Source organism: Lampris incognitus, chromosome 2 (genome assembly GCF_029633865.1).
Source record: "Lampris incognitus isolate fLamInc1 chromosome 2, fLamInc1.hap2, whole genome shotgun sequence".
NCBI classification, from domain to species: Eukaryota; Metazoa; Chordata; class Actinopteri; order Lampriformes; family Lampridae; genus Lampris; species Lampris incognitus.
In genome coordinates this window covers 10,497,242-10,517,878 of record NC_079212.1, presented here as the reverse complement: position 1 = coordinate 10,517,878, position 20,637 = coordinate 10,497,242, and the positions used below count along the sequence as shown (strand labels likewise).

At 41.8% G+C, this 20,637-nt stretch overlaps 1 protein-coding gene across 1 annotated transcript in view; it reads right to left on the bottom strand.

The window, feature by feature from the left end:
• usp11 (ubiquitin specific peptidase 11) overlaps positions 1–20,637 on the bottom strand; it is a 61,735-nt gene that overhangs the window by 33,833 nt on the left and 7,265 nt on the right. The window contains exon 2 of the mRNA XM_056275191.1: positions 16,865–16,974. Coding sequence (XP_056131166.1) covers positions 16,865–16,974 — 110 coding nt within the window. The remainder of the gene's footprint in view (positions 1–16,864; positions 16,975–20,637) is intronic.

The following is a 20,637-nucleotide window of genomic DNA, read 5'->3' as shown; positions in this document are numbered from 1 at the left end:
ACATTAGCATTAACTCCTATCAACACATCCCTTCCTTTAGATGTAGCTATACACAAACAAAATATTCATCTAGCCTTAGCAGCAATTTCAAACTCTAATAAAAACATCCTTGTCACCCACAAGCATGAACAAAATTTTTTTCAACAGCATAAACAAACATTTATTTTTTCAACAGTATAAGCAAGCATATATATATATTCATTTATTTATTTTTAACAGCATAACCACGTTTCTTTTACTAAGTGTTCATGTTTGATTTCAGTCTTTCTTTCAACACAACTCACAAGGATACAGCTCAGTTTTTCTATTCTTTTTACATTAGAGATTCAACCGGTCAAGTGCTTTGACCTTGCGTGTGGATCTTCTCAGCACAGGTGAGTGTGCAGGTGATGTGTGTCTCTGCTCAGCTGCTGGTTCAGCGGATGCGGTGCAGGTTGGATCTTCTTCATTTGTTTGTTCTTGCAGTGTCTCTTGTGTTTTCAGCAAGCTCCTTCGATTCCTCCACAGGATTTGACCATCCTCTGTTCTGGCTGTGTAGGATCTTGGACTTACTTCCTCCAGAACAGTGGCTTTCTTATTCCAGCTGTTGGAATCTTCAAGTCTCACTGTTTCATGTCTTGCAAGTGGCAATAAGCTTCTCGATGACTTGTCATAGTTTGCTTTTTGTCTCTTTTGCAGATGCTTTTGTTTCCGTTTCACCTCTTTGTGCTTCTTTTGCTCTTCAGTGCAGGGAAGCGTGGTGCATAGCCTACATCCCATCAGAATCTCAGCAGGAGACTTGCCATGTTCAAGTGGCGAAGCTCGGTAACTCACCAGAGCTAGATATGGATCTGAGCAGCCGTCTTTTGTGCTTTCTTGAGCAGATGTTTGACTACGTGAACTCCTTTTTCTACTTTACCATTTGACTGGGCATACAGGGGGCTTGAGGTAACCCAGCCACTGAGGATGCACAAGCCAGTGCATCCTTAGTGCCGGTCCCAAGCCCGGACAAATGGGGAGGGTTGCGTCAGGAAGGGCATCCGGCGTAAAATCTTTGCCAAATCAAATATGCGGATCATAAATAAGGTTACATACCGGATCGGTCGAGGCCCGGGTTACCAACGACCGCCACCGGTACTGTTAACCAGCAGGGTGTCGGTGGAAACTATGCTACTGTTGGGCGAAGGAGAAGGAGAGGAGGAAAGCATGTCCAGAGGCAGCTAGAGAGGAGGATGGGTAGGCATGTGGAGGTGAGAGTTGGAACTTTGAATGTTGGCACTATGACTGGTAAAGGGAGAGAGCTGGCTGACATGATGGAAAGAAGAAAGGTAGGCATACTGTGTGTGCAAGAGACCAGGTGGAAGGGGAGTAAGGCCAGGAGTATCGGAGGTGGGTTCAAACTCTTCTACCATGGTGTGAATGGGAGGAGAAATGGGGTAGGGGTAATTCTGAAGGAAGAGTATGTCAAGAGCGTGCTGGAGGTGAAGAGAGTGTCAGACAGAGTGATGAGTATGAAGCTGGAAATTGAAGGTTTATTGCTGAATGTTATCAGCGCATATGCCCCGCAAGTTGGGTGTGAGATGGATGAAAAAGAAGAATTCTGGAATGAGTTGGACGACATGGTGGAGAGGGTACCCAAGGAGGAGAGAGTGGTGATTGGAGCGGACTTCAATGGACATGTTGGTGAAGGGAACAGAGGTGATGAGGAGGTGATGGGAAAGTATGGAGTCAAGAAGAGAAATGTGGAAGGACAGATGGTGGTCGATTTTGCGAAAAGGATGGAAATGGCTGTGGTGAATACATATTTCAAGAAGAGGGAGGAACACAGGGTGACGTACAAGAGCGGAGGGAAGTGCACACAGGTGGACTATATCTTATGTAGAAGGCACCATCTAAAAGGGATTGGAGACTGCAAGGTGGTGACAGGGGAGAGCGTAGCCAGGCAGCATCGGATGGTGGTCTGTAGGATGACTTTGGAGACCAAGAAGAGGAAGCGAGTGAAGACACAGCCGAAGATCAAATGGTGGAAGTTGAAGAAGGAAGACTGTTGTGTGGAGTTCAGGCAGGAGTTAAGACAGGCACTGGGTGGTAATGAAGAGTTGCCAGATGGCTGGACAACCACTGCGGAAATAGTGAGGGAGACAGCTAGGAAGGTACTTGGTGTGTCATCAGGACAGAGGAAGGAAGACAAGGAGACTTGGTGGTGGAATGAGGAAGTACAGCAAATTATACAGAGGAAAAGGTTGGCAAAGAAGAAGTGGGATAGTCAGAGAGATGAAGAAAGTAGACAAGAGTACAAGGAGATGCAGCGTAAAGCAAAGAGAGAGGTGGCAAAGGCAAAGGAAAAGGCGTATGGTGAGTTGTATGACAGATTAGACACTAAGGAAGGAGAAAAGGACTTGTACCGATTGGCTAGACAGAGGGACCAAGCTGCAAAGGATGTGCAGCAAGTTAGGGCGATCAAGGATAGAGATGGAAATGTGCTGACAAGCGAGGAGAGTGTGCTAAGAAGGTGGAAGGAATACTTTGAGGGGCTGATGAATGAAGAAAATGAGAGAGAGAGAAGGTTGGATGATGTAGGGATAGTGAATCAGGAAGTTCAGCGGATTAGCAAGCAGGAAGTGAGGGCAGCTATGAAGAGGATGAAGAATGGAAAGGCAGTTGGTCCTGATGACATACCTGTGGAGGCATGGAGATGTTTAGGAGAGATGGCAGTGGAGTTTCTAACTAGATTGTTTAACACAATCCTGGAAAGTGAGAGGATGCCTGAGGAGTGGAGAAGAAGCATACTGGTACCGATTTTCAAGAACAAGGGCGATGTGCAGAACTGTAACAACTACAGAGGTATAAAGTTGATCAGCCACAGCATGAAGATTTGGGAAAGAGTAATAGAAGCTAGGTTAAGAGGAGAGGTGACGATCAGCGAGCAGCAGCATGGTTTCATGCCACGAAAGAGCACCACAGATGCGATGTTTGCTTTGAGAATGTTGATTGAGAAGTATAGAGAAGGCCAGAAAGAGTTGCATTGTGTCTTTGTAGATTTAGAGAAAGCTTATGACAGAGTACCGAGAGAGGAGGTGTGGTATTGTATGAGGAAGTCAGGAGTTGCAGAGAAGTATGTAGGAGTGGTGCAGGATACGTATGAGGGAAGTGTGACAATGGTGAGGTGTGCGGTTGGAATGACGGATGGGTTCAATGTGGAGGTGGGATTACATCAAGGATCGGCTCTTAGCCCTTTCTTGTTTGCAATGGTGATGGACAGGTTGACGGACAAGATCAGGCAGGAGTCTCCATGGACGATGATGTTCGCGGATGACATTGTGATCTGTAGTGAGAGTAGGGTGCAGGTTGAGGAGAGCCTGGAGAGGTGGAGGTATGCACTAGAGAGAAGAGGAATGAAAGTCAGTAGGAGCAAGACGGAATACCTATGCGTGAATGAGAGAGAGGACAGTGGAATGGTCAGGATGCAAGGAGTGGAGGTGACAAAGACATCTGAGTTTAAATACTTGGGGTCAACTGTCCAAAGTAACGGGGAGTGCAGTAGAGAGGTGAAAAAGAGAGTGCAGGCAGGTTGGAGTGGGTGGAGAAGTGTGTCAGGTGTGATTTGCGACAGAAGGGTACCAGCAAGAGTTAAAGGGAAAGTTTACAAGATGGTTGTGAGACCAGCTATGTTATATGGTTTGGAGACAGTGGCACTGACGAAAAGACAGGAGGCGGAGCTGGAGGTGGCAGAGTTGAAGATGCTAAGATTTTCACTGGGAGTAACGAAGAAGGACAGGATTAGGAACGATTATATTAGAGGGACCGCTCAGGTTGGACGGTTTGGAGACAAAGCAAGAGAGGCAAGATTGAGATGGCTTGGACATGTGTGGAGGAGAGATGCTGAGTATATTGGGGGAAGGATGCTGAATATGGAGCTGCCAGGGAAGAGGAGAAGAGGAAGACCAAAGAGGAGGTTTATGGATGTGGTGAGGGAAGACATGCAGGTGGCTGGTGTGACAGAGGAAGACGCAGAAGACAGGAGGAAATGGAAACGGATGATCCGCTGTGGCGACCCCTAACGGGAGCAGCCGAAAGTAGTAGTAGTAGTAGACAGGGGGCTTGAGGTCACATGTCGAAAGTCATACTCTTTGGCAAAGTCCTGGAACTCTTTGCTGCTATAGCATGGTGCATTGTCACTGTAGACGATCTGTGGGATTCCATGTCTTGCAAATATTGACTTCATGTGTCTAACCACACAAGTAGCAGATATGCTGGGAAGCAGTGCCATCTCTGGATAATTTGACAGGTAGTCAATCACCAGCAGGTAAATCTTTCCATCCAGGTGAAACAGGTCAGTCCCAACTTTCTGCCATGGCTCTTCTGGTAGGTCTGTGATTGCCATTGGCTCTTTTGGCTGTTTTGCATACTTCAGACAGGTCTCACAGCTTGAGACCAGCCTACTGATGTCTACATTGATTCCTGGCCAATAAATGGCTGTTCTGGCCCTTCTCTTGCATTTTTCCATAGCGAGGTGCCTCTTGTGCAGCCTTTTCAGCATCCTCGGTCTCAGTGACTGAGGAATGACAATTCTGTTTTTTCTGAGTAGAAGCCCATTGACGATGCTCAGCTCAGCTCTGATGTTGCAATACTGTTGACATTCACCTCTAGGCCAACCCTCATTCAGATTCTTGATGACTTTCTGTAGGCCTGTGTCCTTTTCTGTTTCAACTGCAATCTGCTTGGATTTCATGTCAGACATGGGTAGTGATTCAGTAATCAGGTTCACGTGGAGAGTCATATCTGTTTCTGTGGAGCGCCTGCTGCATGCTTCACTCTGTGTCGTCGCCCTGGACAGAGCATCAGCGAGCACAATGTGCTTACCCGGTGTGTAGATCAGTTCAAAATATAGCGTTGTAGCTTCATCATCAGTCTTTGAATTTGCGATGACATCTCGCTGAGGTTTTTCTTGATGATGGCTATTAACGGCTTGTGGTCTGTCTCTGCCATGAACATTGGTAAGCCATAGACATAACTGTGGAATTTTTCAAAGCCATATACCAGTCCCAAACACTTCTTTCCAATTTGTGCATAGTGACATTCAGCCATGGACATTGTTCTTGATGCGTAGGCGACTAGCCTCCATTGTTCTCCATCAGCCTGTAGTAACACCGCTCCAATCCCATTTTTCGATGCATCAGTGGATATCTATCTTTTTGGACGGGTCGAAGAACATCAGCACTGGTTCTGTTGTGAGAATGGTTTTCAGTCGTGTCCATTCCTTTTCATGATCTTCAGTCCAATTGAACTCAGTTCTGTCGTGCAACAGCTCTCTCAGGTGCACAGTTTTTAAAGACAGGTTTGGTATGAATTTGCCGATGAAATTGAACATTCCCAGCACTCTCAACACACCTTTTTTATCCTCGGGCCTGGACATCTCCAGTATTGCTGTCACCTTGCTCTTGTCTGGCTCCACACCTGTTTCTGACACCTTGTCTCCCAGAAAGGTGATTTTGTTCACACCAAACTGACATTTAGCTCTGTTCAGCTTTAGTCCATACTTCTTGATGCTTTGGAGCACTTTGATGAGCCTCCCATTGTGCTGCTCCAGTGTGGATCCCCACAGCACGATGTCATCCACATACACACGTACCCCGTCAATACTTTCTATGATGTGCTCCACGGTCCTGTGGAACACTTAGGGAGTAGAGGAGATTCCAAAAGGCAGCATTTGGAAAGAGTAGCGGCCAAACGGTGTATTGAATCTACAGTACTTTGTGCTATCCACGTGTAGTTTTATCTGCTAAAAGCCCTAGGATGCATCCAGCTTGCTGAAGAACTTTGCACCAGCCATCTCACTTGTTATTTCCTCTCTTGTTGGAATTTGGTAATGTTCCCTCTTTATGTTGGCATTCAGGTCTTTTGGATCCATGCACACACATAGGTCACCGTTCTGTTTCTTGACACACACCATCGAATTCACCCACTCTGTGGGCTCCCCCACCTTTTTTATGACTCCCAGTGACGTCATTTGGTCGAGTTCTTGTTTCAGCTTGTCTTGTAGAGGCGCTGGAACCCGCCTGGGAGCATGGACGACTGGCTATGCCTCTTTTAGCTGTATCTTGTAGGTGAATGGTAAGACACCAAACCCTTTTAAGCTGTCTGGATACTGATCCACTATTGCCTCTACGCTGTTCTGTGCACTGACATTGATGTGGTACACCCTCTTGACTAAGCCCAGATTTTCACATGCCTGGTCACCTAGCAGTCATTCGTGTCCCTCTGGAACTACTACAAACATGAAGTTGTGTTTTTTTTCCTTTAACTCTCACCTTGAGTCTGCATGTGCCTTTGGTGTTGATGAGCTGTCCATTGTAGGCTTTGAGTGGAATAGAATTTGGACGAATGCGTGGCTTTACCTTCATGGCTTTGATGTCGAGAATGGCTTTGATGTCGAGAGGAATGACAGCTCCGTTTATATGCAATGGAACAGTCCACTTGTCCTGCTCAACTCTGTTCACACTTGACTGTTCAGTCCCTTTAGGCGTGACATCTTCCTGCGCTACCATTCCCACGAAGAATGAATCACAGAGATCTGTTCCTTCCACTGCGTGCACATGTTCACCTAGGCTTGTTTCCCCTTGGAAAAGCATTGTCTCGCGTAGTGATTCTGTGCTTTACATTTATTACAGACTTTGCCATAAGCTGGGCATTGTTTTTGGTGCTTGTCGAGTGCCACATCTTTTATAATTAAAAGTCTCTGAGCCCTTTTGCTGTTTCAACTTCCATGATGTTCTCTGTTTCTGTGCCAGTGCAGGCACAGTGGCCATCGCTGCGATGTCTTTTTCACTTTCCTTCGCGCCACCACCGAACGTTCTAGCATGTTGCAGGGCTACCTCACTAGCATGGCATATCCTCACTGCTCCAGCTAAGGTAAGGTCCCTTTCTCGTAGTAATCTCTCTCTCACTTTCTTGTCATTAACGCCAAACTCTAATTGATCCTGGATCATTGAATCATGCAGCTCTCCAAAACTGCACATCTTAGCTTTCAATTTCAAGTCCGTCAAAAAAGGTCAATGCTCTCATCATTTTGCTGCGTGCGCATGCGAACAAGTACCGTTCCAATGTCTTGTTTTTCTTTGGCGAACAATGTTCATCAAACTTCTTGACAACTCCGACGAACGTGTCCTTATCAGCTGCGTCGGTGTAAACAAACGTGTTGTGTACCTCCAATGCTTGAGGTCCTGTGACGGTAAGTAGCAGTGCAACCTCCCGTGCGTCTGGTTTGTCATCCAGTCCGAGGGCTTGCAGGTACAGCATGAATCGCTGTTTGAACATCCGCCATTCGTAGTCCACATTTCCAGTCCAATTCAGTGTCAGACGGCTTCAAACTTTCCATGACGGCTGTCTCTGGACCACTCCGGGTACCATGTAATGTTTCTTATTATAAATGAAGAAACTTGGGTTCAACAATTACAACTATTTATTAAAGTACTGTGACAACTCAGCTAACATGTGCATCAAGTATCGTGTGGCGTCTTCTGCTGGAATCCTACAGACTACTAAATTTGTGGCTACTGCCCCCAGGTGGCAAGTATTGGTATAAATATTAGTATTAACTCCTATCACCACAATGTTGACAACGGATTAATTAAAATATACCAATAATAGCTGAAATATTTAACTTACCCTACAGTGCAAGAGCACAATTGGTCCACAATGTGTTTCAGAATTAGTTGGTGAGGTTTCTCATTCTTTGATTTTGACCGGTAAGCTTTACCCTCAATTACAGTCGCACCCGGCAGCCCAGAGTCCACGCAAGTCAGTTTTACTGTTAATATTCTGAATGGATCCCTCCTGCATACTGTAACCTCTTCTGCATTTCACGGGATGATATTAAGGATGAATTACTCCAAAATACATCACTTATTTTCTCTGGGAATGCGCTGATTTCTTCCTTCATGTTTTGAGGTTTTCCAGCTACTGAATGGTTCTGAAATGCTTGATGGGCATAGCAACAGTAACTAAAGGGAAGGGGGACTTTGCTGTCCTGGGAGAGCTCGGGGCAGCTGACATATTGTGGGACAAAGATTAGCTTCTACCCGGACCTCAGCACTGACCTAGTGCGGAAGACAGCTGCGTTCAATCCGGTAAAGAAAATGCTTTGCCAGGCGGCCAGGCTGGCCTGAACTACTCCCTCCCATATCCTGCAACGCTCCGGTTCACATTTGAAGGGTCCAAACAAGAGTTCAAGTCACCGTTGGATGCGTCTACCTAATATCAGCAAGACTCTGGAAGCGCCAAGTGGCACAGGGAGCGAAGATATGCCCCCGATTGAGGAAGAGCCGACTACCTGTCCTCTGAAGTGCAGACGGTCAGTCACAATATGAGCACAGGTTAAAAAAAAAAACTAAAAAAAAACGTTTCCTCATGGTCATCTAAACAATAATTTATAAACTGTGCCTATTCTCTATGTCAGACTGTTGCCAATAATAGATCTGTTTATTTTCACTCGTTTCTAAGGTTGAAAACATAAGCTACAACTAAAGGTAAATGCTGTTTGTGTGGTTTGTTGTATCATACTGATATTTGATTGATTGATTGATTGATTGATTGATTGATTTTATTTTCAACATGTTAAAATGAAAAAATAAACTATATAGGCAGGAATACAAAACAAACGGAAATAACAGTGAACATAGTGAACATATTCGTATTGAGGGTTATGAGTTACATCACATCAATAGAGTCAACAAGAGGGGATGGGGTGTAGCCCTGTATGTGAACAGTGACTTGAAATGCAGACCAGTTGAATACATGACAACTGTAATCGATGATTTAATGGAATGCATAACTGTGTAAATTGAAATGGAAAGGATGAGAATTATCGTTGTCACTTGTGTGTACAGAACACCAGGATCAAATGTAGAAACGTTTAAAGATAGTCTGGAAGAATTAATGAATAGGCTAAATGAAAGTAAAACATTTATAATCTGTGGGGATTCCAATATTGACCTTCTAAATGTATCGAAACATAAAACAACGTCAGATTTTTTAGATGCATTATATAGCAGAGGGCTATACCCTTTGATTACCAAGCCAAGTAGAATAACCTCGAGTTGTGCAACATTGACAATATTTATGTAAATATTATGGAGAATAATGTTAAAAGTGACCTAATAATAAATGACATAAGCGACCATTTACCTGTATTTCAAACATATGATTGTCAAATAAAGAGAAATAAGGAGGAAAATTTCTATAGATATGCAAGAACCAATGAAGCAATAGACAAATTCAGGAAAGATCTCTTAAAAGAAGAATGGAAAGGGGTGTATGTAGAAGAGATAAATGCTTCATATGAGACATTTCTAAAGAGCTACTTAGCACTGCATGATTCACGTTGTCCAATAATGCCATGCAAACATAAACATAGCTATGATAAAAAACCTTGGATAACAAAGGGCTTACAAAATGCATGCAAAAAGAAAAATACATTTTACAGAGAATTCATAAAATTTAGAACAAAAACAGCAGAAAAGCAATATAAAGTTTACAAAAATAAGTTGACAATGATACTGAGACAAGTCAAGAAAGAATATTACAATAAAATGTTAAAAGAAAATCAAAAGAACATTAAAAGGTACTTGCAAAATATTAAACAGTGTAATCGGAAATAACTCTGTGTCTACAGATCGGCCCAATTATTTAATCAATGACAGTAATAAGGTTATAAAAAACATGAATGAAGTGGGAAAATAATTTAATTCCTTTTTTGTTAATGTTGGGCCTAATCTTGCAAATTCAATTAAAAAAAACATAATGATGGACAAGTAGAAGTTGGCCAGAATGGGGGAAGTAAAGTGGTACAGTCTATGTTTCTAGGAGAGGTGAGTGAAAATGAAAAAAGATCTATTGTAGCAAAATCCAAAAACAAGACATCAACTGACAGTGATGGGATCGACACGATTATAGTGAAAAAGAATACTGACTGCATAATCAAACCTCTAAGTTATACTTTTAATCTTTCTTTTCTCACAGGTGTTTTTCCAGACAGAATTAAAACAGCAAAGGTTATTCCACTTTTTAAAAAAGGAGATAAACACAGTTTTACTAACTATAGACCAGTGTCTTTGCTTTCACAATTCTCCAAGGTGCTTGAAAAACTGTTTGTACAAAAAAATTGGACCCTTTTCTTGAAAAGAACAAATTGCTGAGTGAGAGTCAGCATGGCTTTCGGACAAATCTATCAACATCTTTACCATTAATGAAAATAATGGAAGAGATTACAACAGCAATAGAATGTAAGAAATACACAATAGGTGTATTTATTGATTTAAAATAAGCATTCGACACAACAAATCACAACATATAACAGATAATAACAAAGAATAGATCATAACACAACAGATCATAACAAAGGGAAGGTTTACAAGATGGTTGTGAGACCAGTGATGTTATATGGTTTGGAGACAGTGGCACTGACAAAAAGACAGGAGGCAGAGCTGGAGGTGGCAGAGTTGAAGATGCTAAGATTTTCACTGGGAGTGACGAAGAAGGACAGGATTAGGAATGATTAAATTAGAGGGACCGCTCAAGTTGGACGGTTTGGAGACAAAGCAAGAGAGGCAAGATGGAGATGGCTTGGACATGTGTGGAGGAGAGATGCTGGGTATATTGGGAGAAGGATGCTGAATATGGAGCTGCCAGGGAAGAGGAAAAGAGGAAAGCCAAAGAGGAGGTTTATGGATGTGTTGAGGGAAGACATACAGGTGGCTGGTGTGACAAAGGAAGATGCAGAGGACAAGAAGAAATGGAAACAGATGATCCGCTGTGGTGACCCCTAAGGGGAGCAGCTGAAAGTAGTAGTAGTAGATTCAACACAATAGATCATAACATATTAATTGCTAAATTACATACATAGCGTGAGAGGAGTAGTTTTAAATTGGTTAAGCAGTTATTTAAATAACAGAAAGCAATTTGTACAGTTTGCTGGCAATACATCCAAGTGCATGAAGATTGAATATGGAGTCCCACAAGGCTCCGTCCGTGTTGGGGCCGAAACTTTTCATTTTATATATCAATTACATATGTAAAGTGTCAAAGATAATGCAGTTTGTTTTGTTTGCAGATGACTCTAATTTTTTTAGTTGAGGAGATGATCTAAAAAGTTTAGCAGAAAGCATTGTAAATGAAATGGTCAAACTGAAAAGATGGTTTGATGAAAATAAGTTATCATTAAATTTGAACAAAACTAAGTTTATGATTTTTGCTAAACAGAAAAAGGATGAAAATATTTTACTGTCTATAGATGGAGTTGATATTGAAAGAGTATCTGAGTTTAGATTTTTGGGTGTTATAATGATGACAAACTGACATGGAAATCTCATATAGCATATGTAAAAACAAAGGTGTCTAAGAATATTTCTGTTTTGAACAAAGCAAAGTACGTGTTAGATTACAAGGTAATGCGAATTCTGTACTGTTCACTTACTTTGCCATATTTCAGTTACTGTGTGGAAGTGTGGGGCAACACGTATATAAGCAACATAAAGCCATTGTTTATATTACAGAAAAGAGCAGTAAGAATTATTCATAAAGTGGATCCAAGAGAACACACCAACGGACTGTTTATTAAGTCAGGATTAATGAAACTTAAAGATTTAGTTGAGTTACAGACATTGTTAGTTATGTACAGGGCAAAAAGCAGAGTATTACCAGAAGATTTACAAAAATTATTTGTTTTTAGTTCAGAGGATGAGGACCATAGAAGGAAATTTAATTTAAACATCAGTATGCACATACTACTTTAAAGCAGATGTGTATTTCGGTATGTGGCATCAAACTGTGGAATTCCTTAGAGAACGATCTAAAGGGTTGTATAAATACCTTTCAGTTTAAGAAAATGTATAAGGAAAGAATAATTAGACAATATGGAGTTGTCAGGTAATGGGTTTTCAGTTGATGGTCAATTATTGTGTACGGCTTTTTGATTCTTTTTCATTTCTCGTGTTGCTGTAAGTATTAGTTGTTGAGTAACTGACTGACAGACCATCTATTCTGTTGTTTATTTAGGTTTGAGTAAGGGGCAGGTAAAATAAGATTTTCTTCTCCCTGCTCCTTTTCAACCATGGAATGTGTAAATTGATTTGTGTTTGATTAGGAATTGCTTGTTTCTGTCTGGAGCTGTGCATTACCATGAGTGGAATAAATAATAATGAAATGAAATATTACGCAAAATCTCTGTAACAACACAAGTAATAACTAGGATGATGTAAAGGACTTTTCTGGTCCTACCCCTTTTTTTTATACATTATCAATCAAATCAAACCAAACCAAAACTTTCAAAACAAAACAAAAGTGGAAAAAAAGGAAAAGAAAGACCAATGCATAGAAATCAAAATAAACAAAACAGCACAAGTCAAACAAGGCACCTTACACGTCATGTATCATGTCATGTTATTCCAGTCCACCTCTTTGTTCATCCATCCTATATCTGTTCAATATGTTATTTTTAAAGAGTTGTTTAATCTTACTTAATGATTTACATATCTTCATTTCTTTTCTACAGTTGTTCCATAGATTGACTCCATTCTTTTCTAAAGTATTAGAGAGATTTGTGTATCAACAACTTTCAACCCATATAGAAGAAAACTACAGGTATATATGAAACTTTTCAATCGGCTTTCAGGGCCTGTCACTCCACTGAAACTGCTCTGACCAGAGTGGTGAACGATCTTTTACTAGCTATGGACTCTGACTCTTCTACTACTGGACCTCAGTGCAGCCTTTGACACCATTGATCACTGTATACTATTAGACAGATTAAATTTGTAATTTTGGTGTCCCTGGCTTAGCTCTCTCTTGGCTCAAGTCCTACTTATCTGGAAGAACACATTGTGTCTGCTATAATCATATTACTTCAAAATTATCTGATGTTAAATATGATGTACCTCGGGGCTCCGTTCCTGGCCCTCTACTTTTTTCTCTTTATATTTCACCTCTTGGCCAAATTTTTCACAGTTATGGAATAAATTTCCATTGCTATGCTGATGATACTCAGCTGTATGTGCCTATAAGAGCTGATGATCATACTCAAATGACTTATTTAGAGGTCTGCTTGGCTACTGTGAAAAATTGGACGTCACTTAACTTTCTTCTTTTAAATTTGGATAAACCGAGATGCTGGTCATTGGCCCTGCTAGCATGTAACGATAACAATCGACAACTCTTTGGTTTCACAAAGTGTGGCAGCCAAAAATCTTGGTGTTACATTTGATCTCAGCCTTTCCTTTGATAAGCACATTAAAGAAATCACCAAGACTGCCTTTTTCACTTACGTAACAGCTAAAATTTGGTCTTTTCTGTCCATGGCTGATGCAGAGACTCTAATACATGCATTTGTTTCATCCAGACTTGATTGCTGTAATGTTCTGTTTTTAGGTCTGCCACATTCTAGTACTAAAAGTATTCAGATGGTTCAGAATGCTGCTGCTAGAATCCTAACTAAAACTAGGAAATCTGAACATATTACACCAATTCTTGCCTCCCTTCATTGGCTTCCTATCCATGTTAGATCAGACTTCACAAGGTGCTTCTCATGACTTATAAAATCCTAAATGGGCTTGCCCCATCTTACCTGTCTGATCTCCTTAAACTGTACATTCCATCTCAAGCGCTTCGCTTTCAAAATACAGGGCTCCTGTGTATACCAAAAGTTAAAAAGAAGTCAGCTGGTGGCAGAGCCTTTTCCTATAGCGCCCCATTCTTGTGGAATAACCTGCCTGCTGCCATCAACAATCAGTCTGTTGAGTCCTTTAAATCGAAACTTAAAATTCATCTTTTTGCCTTATCCTACAATGAGTTGCCTTTAAGTTGAGTGCTTAACAACCTGTACTGCATGGCGGGTCAGTTTCTGTCTCAATGAATTTACAAATCACTGTTTTGGCAACAAGATTTTAGCATTTAGATTTTTGACTATTCCAAACTGTTCTCTTCTCTCACATGTATTTTCTCTCTCTCTGAATGATGTCTTCTCCTTTCTCTTTTTCTGTGTGTGAATGGTGTGATGTGAGTCTCCTTTGTGTGCACGTGCAGTCTGTCCTCCTCCCAGGTCTCCATTGTGATGTTGGTTGCCATGTGGACACTGCTTGGCATCCCCCTCATCACATTTTCTTTTTATATATATCTTATAAATCCATATAATTTTGTTATCCTGTTTTTAATGTTTATATCCTTCTCTCACTAAGATATGTGACTTTTTTTTTTAACATGGTGATGCTGGTCATGTGGCTCTGGTCCTAGGCTGTTCCGTTGGCATCTCGACACTGTTTGGCACCCTCATCATATTCTTCATTTATTTTATAATTCCATTTTAATTCTGTTATCCTCTTTCAATGTTGTATTCTGTGAACTGTAAACACAACATTCACTGCATGCTGTCCATCTTGGGCGAGAGATCCCTCCTCTGTTGCTCTCCCTGAGGTTTGTTCCTATTTTTTCTCCCTGTTAAAGGTTTTTTTTTTTTAGGGAGTTGTTCCTTACCCGACACAAGGGTCTAAGGACAGGATGTTGTATTGCTGTAAAGCCCCTTCAGGCAAATTTGTAATTTGGGACATTGGGCTATACAAATAAAATTGACATGACTTAAACTGGAACAATTTGGGAATCTTTCTGGATACAAGTTGAACAAATTTGTAATTTGTGATATTGGGCTATACAGATAAAATTGATTTGACTTGACCCTGCAAAAAAGCGAAGGTTTCCCATTGAACCCTGCGGCCCTTGGTATCCCAGCCTCTATGTTTTCCCTCAAGAGAGTGACTTCAAACTATTTGGGGATTACAGTTCCTCACTCCTTTCATCTTTTACACAACCTAAATTTCTCCCCTTTAATTGACAAATGCAAACAAGATATGGAGCGCTGGCGCACACTACCATTATCAATGGCTGGGCACATTAGCTTGCTTAAAATGAATATTGCCCCTAAGTTCCTGTATCTTTTTCAGAACATTCCCATATTCATTTTGAAAAAACGGTTTAGTTTTCTTGACAGGATGTTCTCTAACTTTATCTGGGATGGCAGACAGCCCCAGATACATAAGGATTTCCTAAAATGTCCCAAAGCACTGGGAGAGATGGCTATGCCAAATCTTCTTTGCTACTATTGGGCTAGTAATATCCAGAAGGTGGTCGTGCACGTTCAAAGCAGCTCAGTTAAGCACACAGCTGAATGGGTGAAGACAGAATCACATGATCTTCCTATTAATTCCTTATTCATTTCCCCACTACCAATGGTAATTGGCACACCACACAAAAATCCAGTTACAGCTCATACAATCAGAATATGGACTCAAGTTAGGAAAAAAAATGTGGTCTGCAAAAAGCCTCCTTAATGACACCCATTATTTCAAACCACCTCTTTACCCCTGCCAAGTTGGATATGGCTTTTCACACGTGGCATGAGAATGAAATTCGATTTATAAAGGATTTACACTTTGATGGGGTATTCGCTTCCTACAATCAATTGGTAGAAAATTTTAACCTACCCCACTCTGACTTCTAGTGCTATTTACAGATTAGGCATTTTGTTCAGAAGGGTTTCCACCCTTTCCCCGAGGTACCTCTGACAACATCAATAGATACACTTTTAGCCACAGAGGCTAGTCTCAAGGGTGCCATGCAAGGATCTATAATAAACTAGCCACTATAAATCCTCAGCCATTGGCTAGCCTTAGAAACCTCTGGCAGCAGGATCTTGGTACTCTTCTCCCTGCTGATCTGCGGGATGCAGTTTTGGATCAGGTACACTCTTCCTCTTCATGTAGTAGATTTGGGCTTATTCAGTTAAAATTGTTCACGGTGTCCACCTTACCAAAGCTCATTTGGCCAAAATTTACTCCAACATCGATCCCACTTGTGACAGATGTAAACATGCACCAGCAGCCTTGTTGCATACGTTCTAGACATTCCCTGATCTACATACATTTTGGTCAGCAATATTTAAATCCATCCATCCATTATCCAAACCGCATTATCCTGCTCTCAGGGTCGCAGGGATGCAGGAGCCTATCCCAGCAATCATTGGGCAGCAGGCAGGGAGACACCCTGGACAGGCCACCAGTCCATCACAGGGCATATTTAAATCCTTAAGCAAAATGTTCAGTATAACTATTGATCTGCATCCTTTAATTGCCATACTTGGCGTGAGACCAGAAGACTGTGACTGGCCATCTAACATGCATAAATTGGTGGCCTTTACTACATTACGAGCTTGGCGCCTAATACTCTTAAACTGGAAGAGCTCAAGACCTCCATCCCATGTCAGATGAATCAGGGATATTATGTTTTATCTTAAGTTGGAAAAGATCAAATTTACCTTAAGGGGTAAACAGGGACAAGTTCAAGAAAGTCTCGATGCCTTTTCTGACTTACTTTGACACTTTGACCAGTATAACAGACTGGGATGCCTTTTGACTCGTGTCAGGAATGGCCCAATTAGTATTGACTGTAAACCGAGAGATTCTTTGTGTATAGGTGAACCATGATGATTATTTATTTTTCTTGAACTTTTTTTTTTCTTCGATTTAGTTGTGTAATTTCATTATTTCTCTAAGCTGTATTTCTCCTTGAGGATCTGGGAATGTCGGGAGGGGGAGGGGGGGAGGTGAGGGGTTTATTGTGTTAAATTATTCGATATGCAACTTGTATATACCAAAATTGTAGAAACAAGTTTACTGTGACATAAACTGTGTGAGCTTATGTTCTATGCATCCTTATTATTCTGTGTATATGTTTATATATTTAACTTTTCTCATGCAAAGCACAATGAAATTTTATGCAATAAATGAAGTTTGATTAATTGACTGACTGACTGATAGACTGATATTATGAAGCAGAGACTGACCATCAAACAGCTCTGTGTTGTCGATCTGTCCGGGGAAGGAAGATGAGTTCTGGTCTCCTGTCTCCACAAACTCCTTCCACTGCTCATACCAATGGTGTTCCACCACATACCTACAGAAAACACAAACATGCACGCATGCAGATTACAAATACTGCTACACAGTGATCAAAAATGTCTTTGACATCATGATTATGTTGACTATATAAATTTCTGTATTTTGCATATTTATGATCTAAGTGACATACGGCTGCTGCCAGACCAACATCCACATTAACGCGAGAAATCCAAATGGTTTAACCAAAATATAATAATGATAATAATAATAATGATACATTTTATTTGTGGGTGCCTTTCAGAGCACTCAAGGACACCTTACAGAAAACAGTAAAAAACAAGCAGCACTGTATCAGACAGCATAAATCAAATCAAAGCAGGGTAGACAATAAAAAGTTAATATAACAGATGAGTATAAAATCATCATCATCCGCACAAAACTCAATGAAGCATGTATCAGACTGAATATGAGAGTTTGAAAAGGTACGTTTTGAGGTGGGATTTGAAGGTTGAAAGAGCCAATCTAATCTTGCGAATTTCTCGTGGGAGAGAGTTCCATAGGCGGGGGGCAGAATGACTGAAGGCTCTAGACCCAATGGTAGTCAAGCGGGCCAATGGTGTATGTAGTGAGCTGGAGAGCAGAAGAGGACCTGGGAGGGCGTGTGGATGTGAAGGAGTTCGGAAAGATACAAAGGAGTTTGGTTATTAAGGGCCTTAAAGGTGAGGAGTAGGATCTTGAAGTCAATACGGTATTTAACAGGGAGCCAACGGAGTTGCTGAAGGCAGGAGTGATATGATCTTGGAAGGAGTTCTGATAATGATACAGGCAGCTGAATTCTGGACCAACTGAAGTTTACGAAGACACTAGGAAGACCAAAGAGGATAAAATTACAGTAGTCAATACAGGATGTAACCCGGGTGTGAGTGAGTATGGCTGTCCTTTTAGGTGTAAGTGACGAGCAAAGACGATTAATACTGCGTAGTTGGAAGTATGCAGACCGAGTAACATTGTTGATATGAGCTTCAAAAGATAATGTGCTCTCCAGGATGACACCCAGACTCTTAACCTGAGGCGATGGAGGAACTATAGAATTGTCAATAGTCAGAGAAAACTATCAGGTTTGGCCAAAGTAGATTTAGTGCCTACTAGCAAGATCTCACTTTTATCACTATTAAGTTTCAGGAAGTGGTATGAAAACCAGGATTTAATTTCTAGTAAGCAGTCAGAAAGGGAAGTGGGCGGAAGAGTGGAGGTAGGCTTGGTGGCTAGATAAAGCTGGGTGTCATCCGCATAGCAGTGAAATTGAATGCCAAATTTCCTGAAAATGTGGCCAAGAGGTAGTAGGTAAATAATAAATAGGAGGGGTCCCAATACAGAGACCTGGGGAACACCGGTAGTAACAGGAAAGGACTACTGTGATCTTAAACTTTTACGTTGGACAAACTGAGTGCGGCCAGAGATATGATTTAAACCAGTCAAGGGGGGGTGACAGTTATTCCAATGGCAGCTAATCTTTCTAGGAGGATTTTATGTGAGATGGTATCAAAGGCTGCACTCAGATCAAGGAGGACAAATATGGTTAAGAGCCCAGAGTCGGTTGCCATCAACAGATCATTAGTGATTTTCACCAAGGCTGTCTCCGTACTGTGCATGGAGCAAAACCAGACTGGAATTGTTCAAACAGATTATTGTTAGTCAAGTGAGCGTGTACATGAGATGCGACTGTTCTTTCAAGTGTTTTAGAAAGAAATGGTAAATTTGAGATTGGGCAAAAATTATTCAAATTTTTGGGGTCTGCACCAGGTTTCTTGAGTATTGGAGTTATTGCAGCTGTTTTGAGAGATGAAGGAATAAGACCAGAGGTAAGGGAGGAATGTGTGATACTCTTGTGCAAGCTAGACAGCCAGTTAACATCAAAAAGTCCTCCAATAAACACACAAGGCTTGACTTTTCTTGTATTTTACTGAAGTCTTGTTTCTGCTTTTGTTTTTTTTTGCTTTTGTTTTTGTAAAACTGAAACATTACAGAAGTAAGAAAACAAATCAGTATACAAACATCAACATAGTCATTTGGTCATAATATATGTTTAGACACACAATAATACAGAGGTTTCTTCATTCAGATTAGTTTTGCAGAATAAACATGGTGGCACAACAGCATGGCGTTTATCCAGCTAGTTTAGAATTAAAGCAAAATGGCTAAACCTTGTAACCTTTTACTGTTAAATAATGACCTCATCACTTTTCTCACACAGCTGGTTGAGGAGGTTGTAGTCAGGGATACTTATGTTCTGAAATGAGATGTTCAGCGGTTCCAGGTGTACTAGAGAAGCTGGATTTTCTCCTCGATTACACTTATAGAGGTGGAGATGGTTGTGCGTACAAATGATCCCAAGAGCTATGTCATCTGGAGCTTGGCTCCTGGGTCACCCAAGGCAGATAGGTCAAGGGGGAGGCTCCAGACGAAGCATGAGCCAACGAAGACCTCGATAGCGTAACTGCCGGAAGATGTCTTCAGGTCACAATGCCAGGGAAGGTAGATGAAAGCTGCAACAGAGGGTGGACCCCAATCGACTTGGTTCTCCGTGCCATTGGACCATAGCCACCCCCTGCCAAGGAACATGTGGTGGCTGCAGGTACATCAGCCGCTCCATGGAAAAAGCTGTCACGCACAGGCATCCTCCTGCAAGGGCCAACCCATAAACATCCTGGGTCAAAGCCCTGTGGCGATCAAGAAGAGGTGATGGGGGCAGGACAGTGAATTCTGGTAGCCCCTAGCCACAACCTGGCACACAGGCGGTGGGTGTATGATCAGCGCTAATCCTTGGGACTGAGGCAGAGGGGCTTCTCAGCTGCTGCACCCATGACTGAGCAGTCCTATTTAGGATCCTCTCTGCTCACCCCAGTTGGGGAAGGGGCTAGAAAAGGTGCCCTAAAAATAGTCTGCCTCATATCTCCTGTCTGGACCACCGCATCCAGAGGGATCACCACCATGTGGTCAGAAACAGAAACTCGTATATTTTGGAGCCAGGAACATACAAACCCTAATGGGCAATAAATCCAGCATACTGCCATCATCGCCTGAGAGCTGAGAAGATTCCGGATTGATATTGCTGCACTCTCTGAAACCCGATTGGCTGACCAAGGGCAACTGAAAGAGGAGAAGGGTGGTTACACATTTTTCTTGAAAGAAAAAGCAGCTAATGAGCTGAGGATCCACGGTGTGGGTTTTGCCATTAAAAACAACCTCATTTGCCATCTTGCTGAGCTTCCTCTGGGCATCAATGACGCGTGATGACAATATGACTGGCGCTTGTAAATAACCAAAGCATCACTGTCATCAGTCCATACACTCCAACACTTGACTCACAAGACGAAGTAAAGGAGACCTTCTATGCCAACCTCGACAATGTTCTCACCAAAGTCCCCAAGGAGGATAAGTGAATTCTGCTTAGAGATTTCAATGCCAGAGTGGGACAAAATTACAACTTGTGGAGAGGCATAAATGGCAAGGAAGGAGTTGGAAACACAAACACCAATTGCATCCTGCTGTTAACAACATGGTCAAAACACAGCCTCATCATCACCAACACACTCTTCCGCCAGAAGAACAAATTTAAAACAACCTTGAGGCACCCTCGCTCTAACATTTGGCACCTCATTGATTACATTATCGTCCGTCAAAGTGACCGACGCGAGGTACTAGCCACCAGAATGAT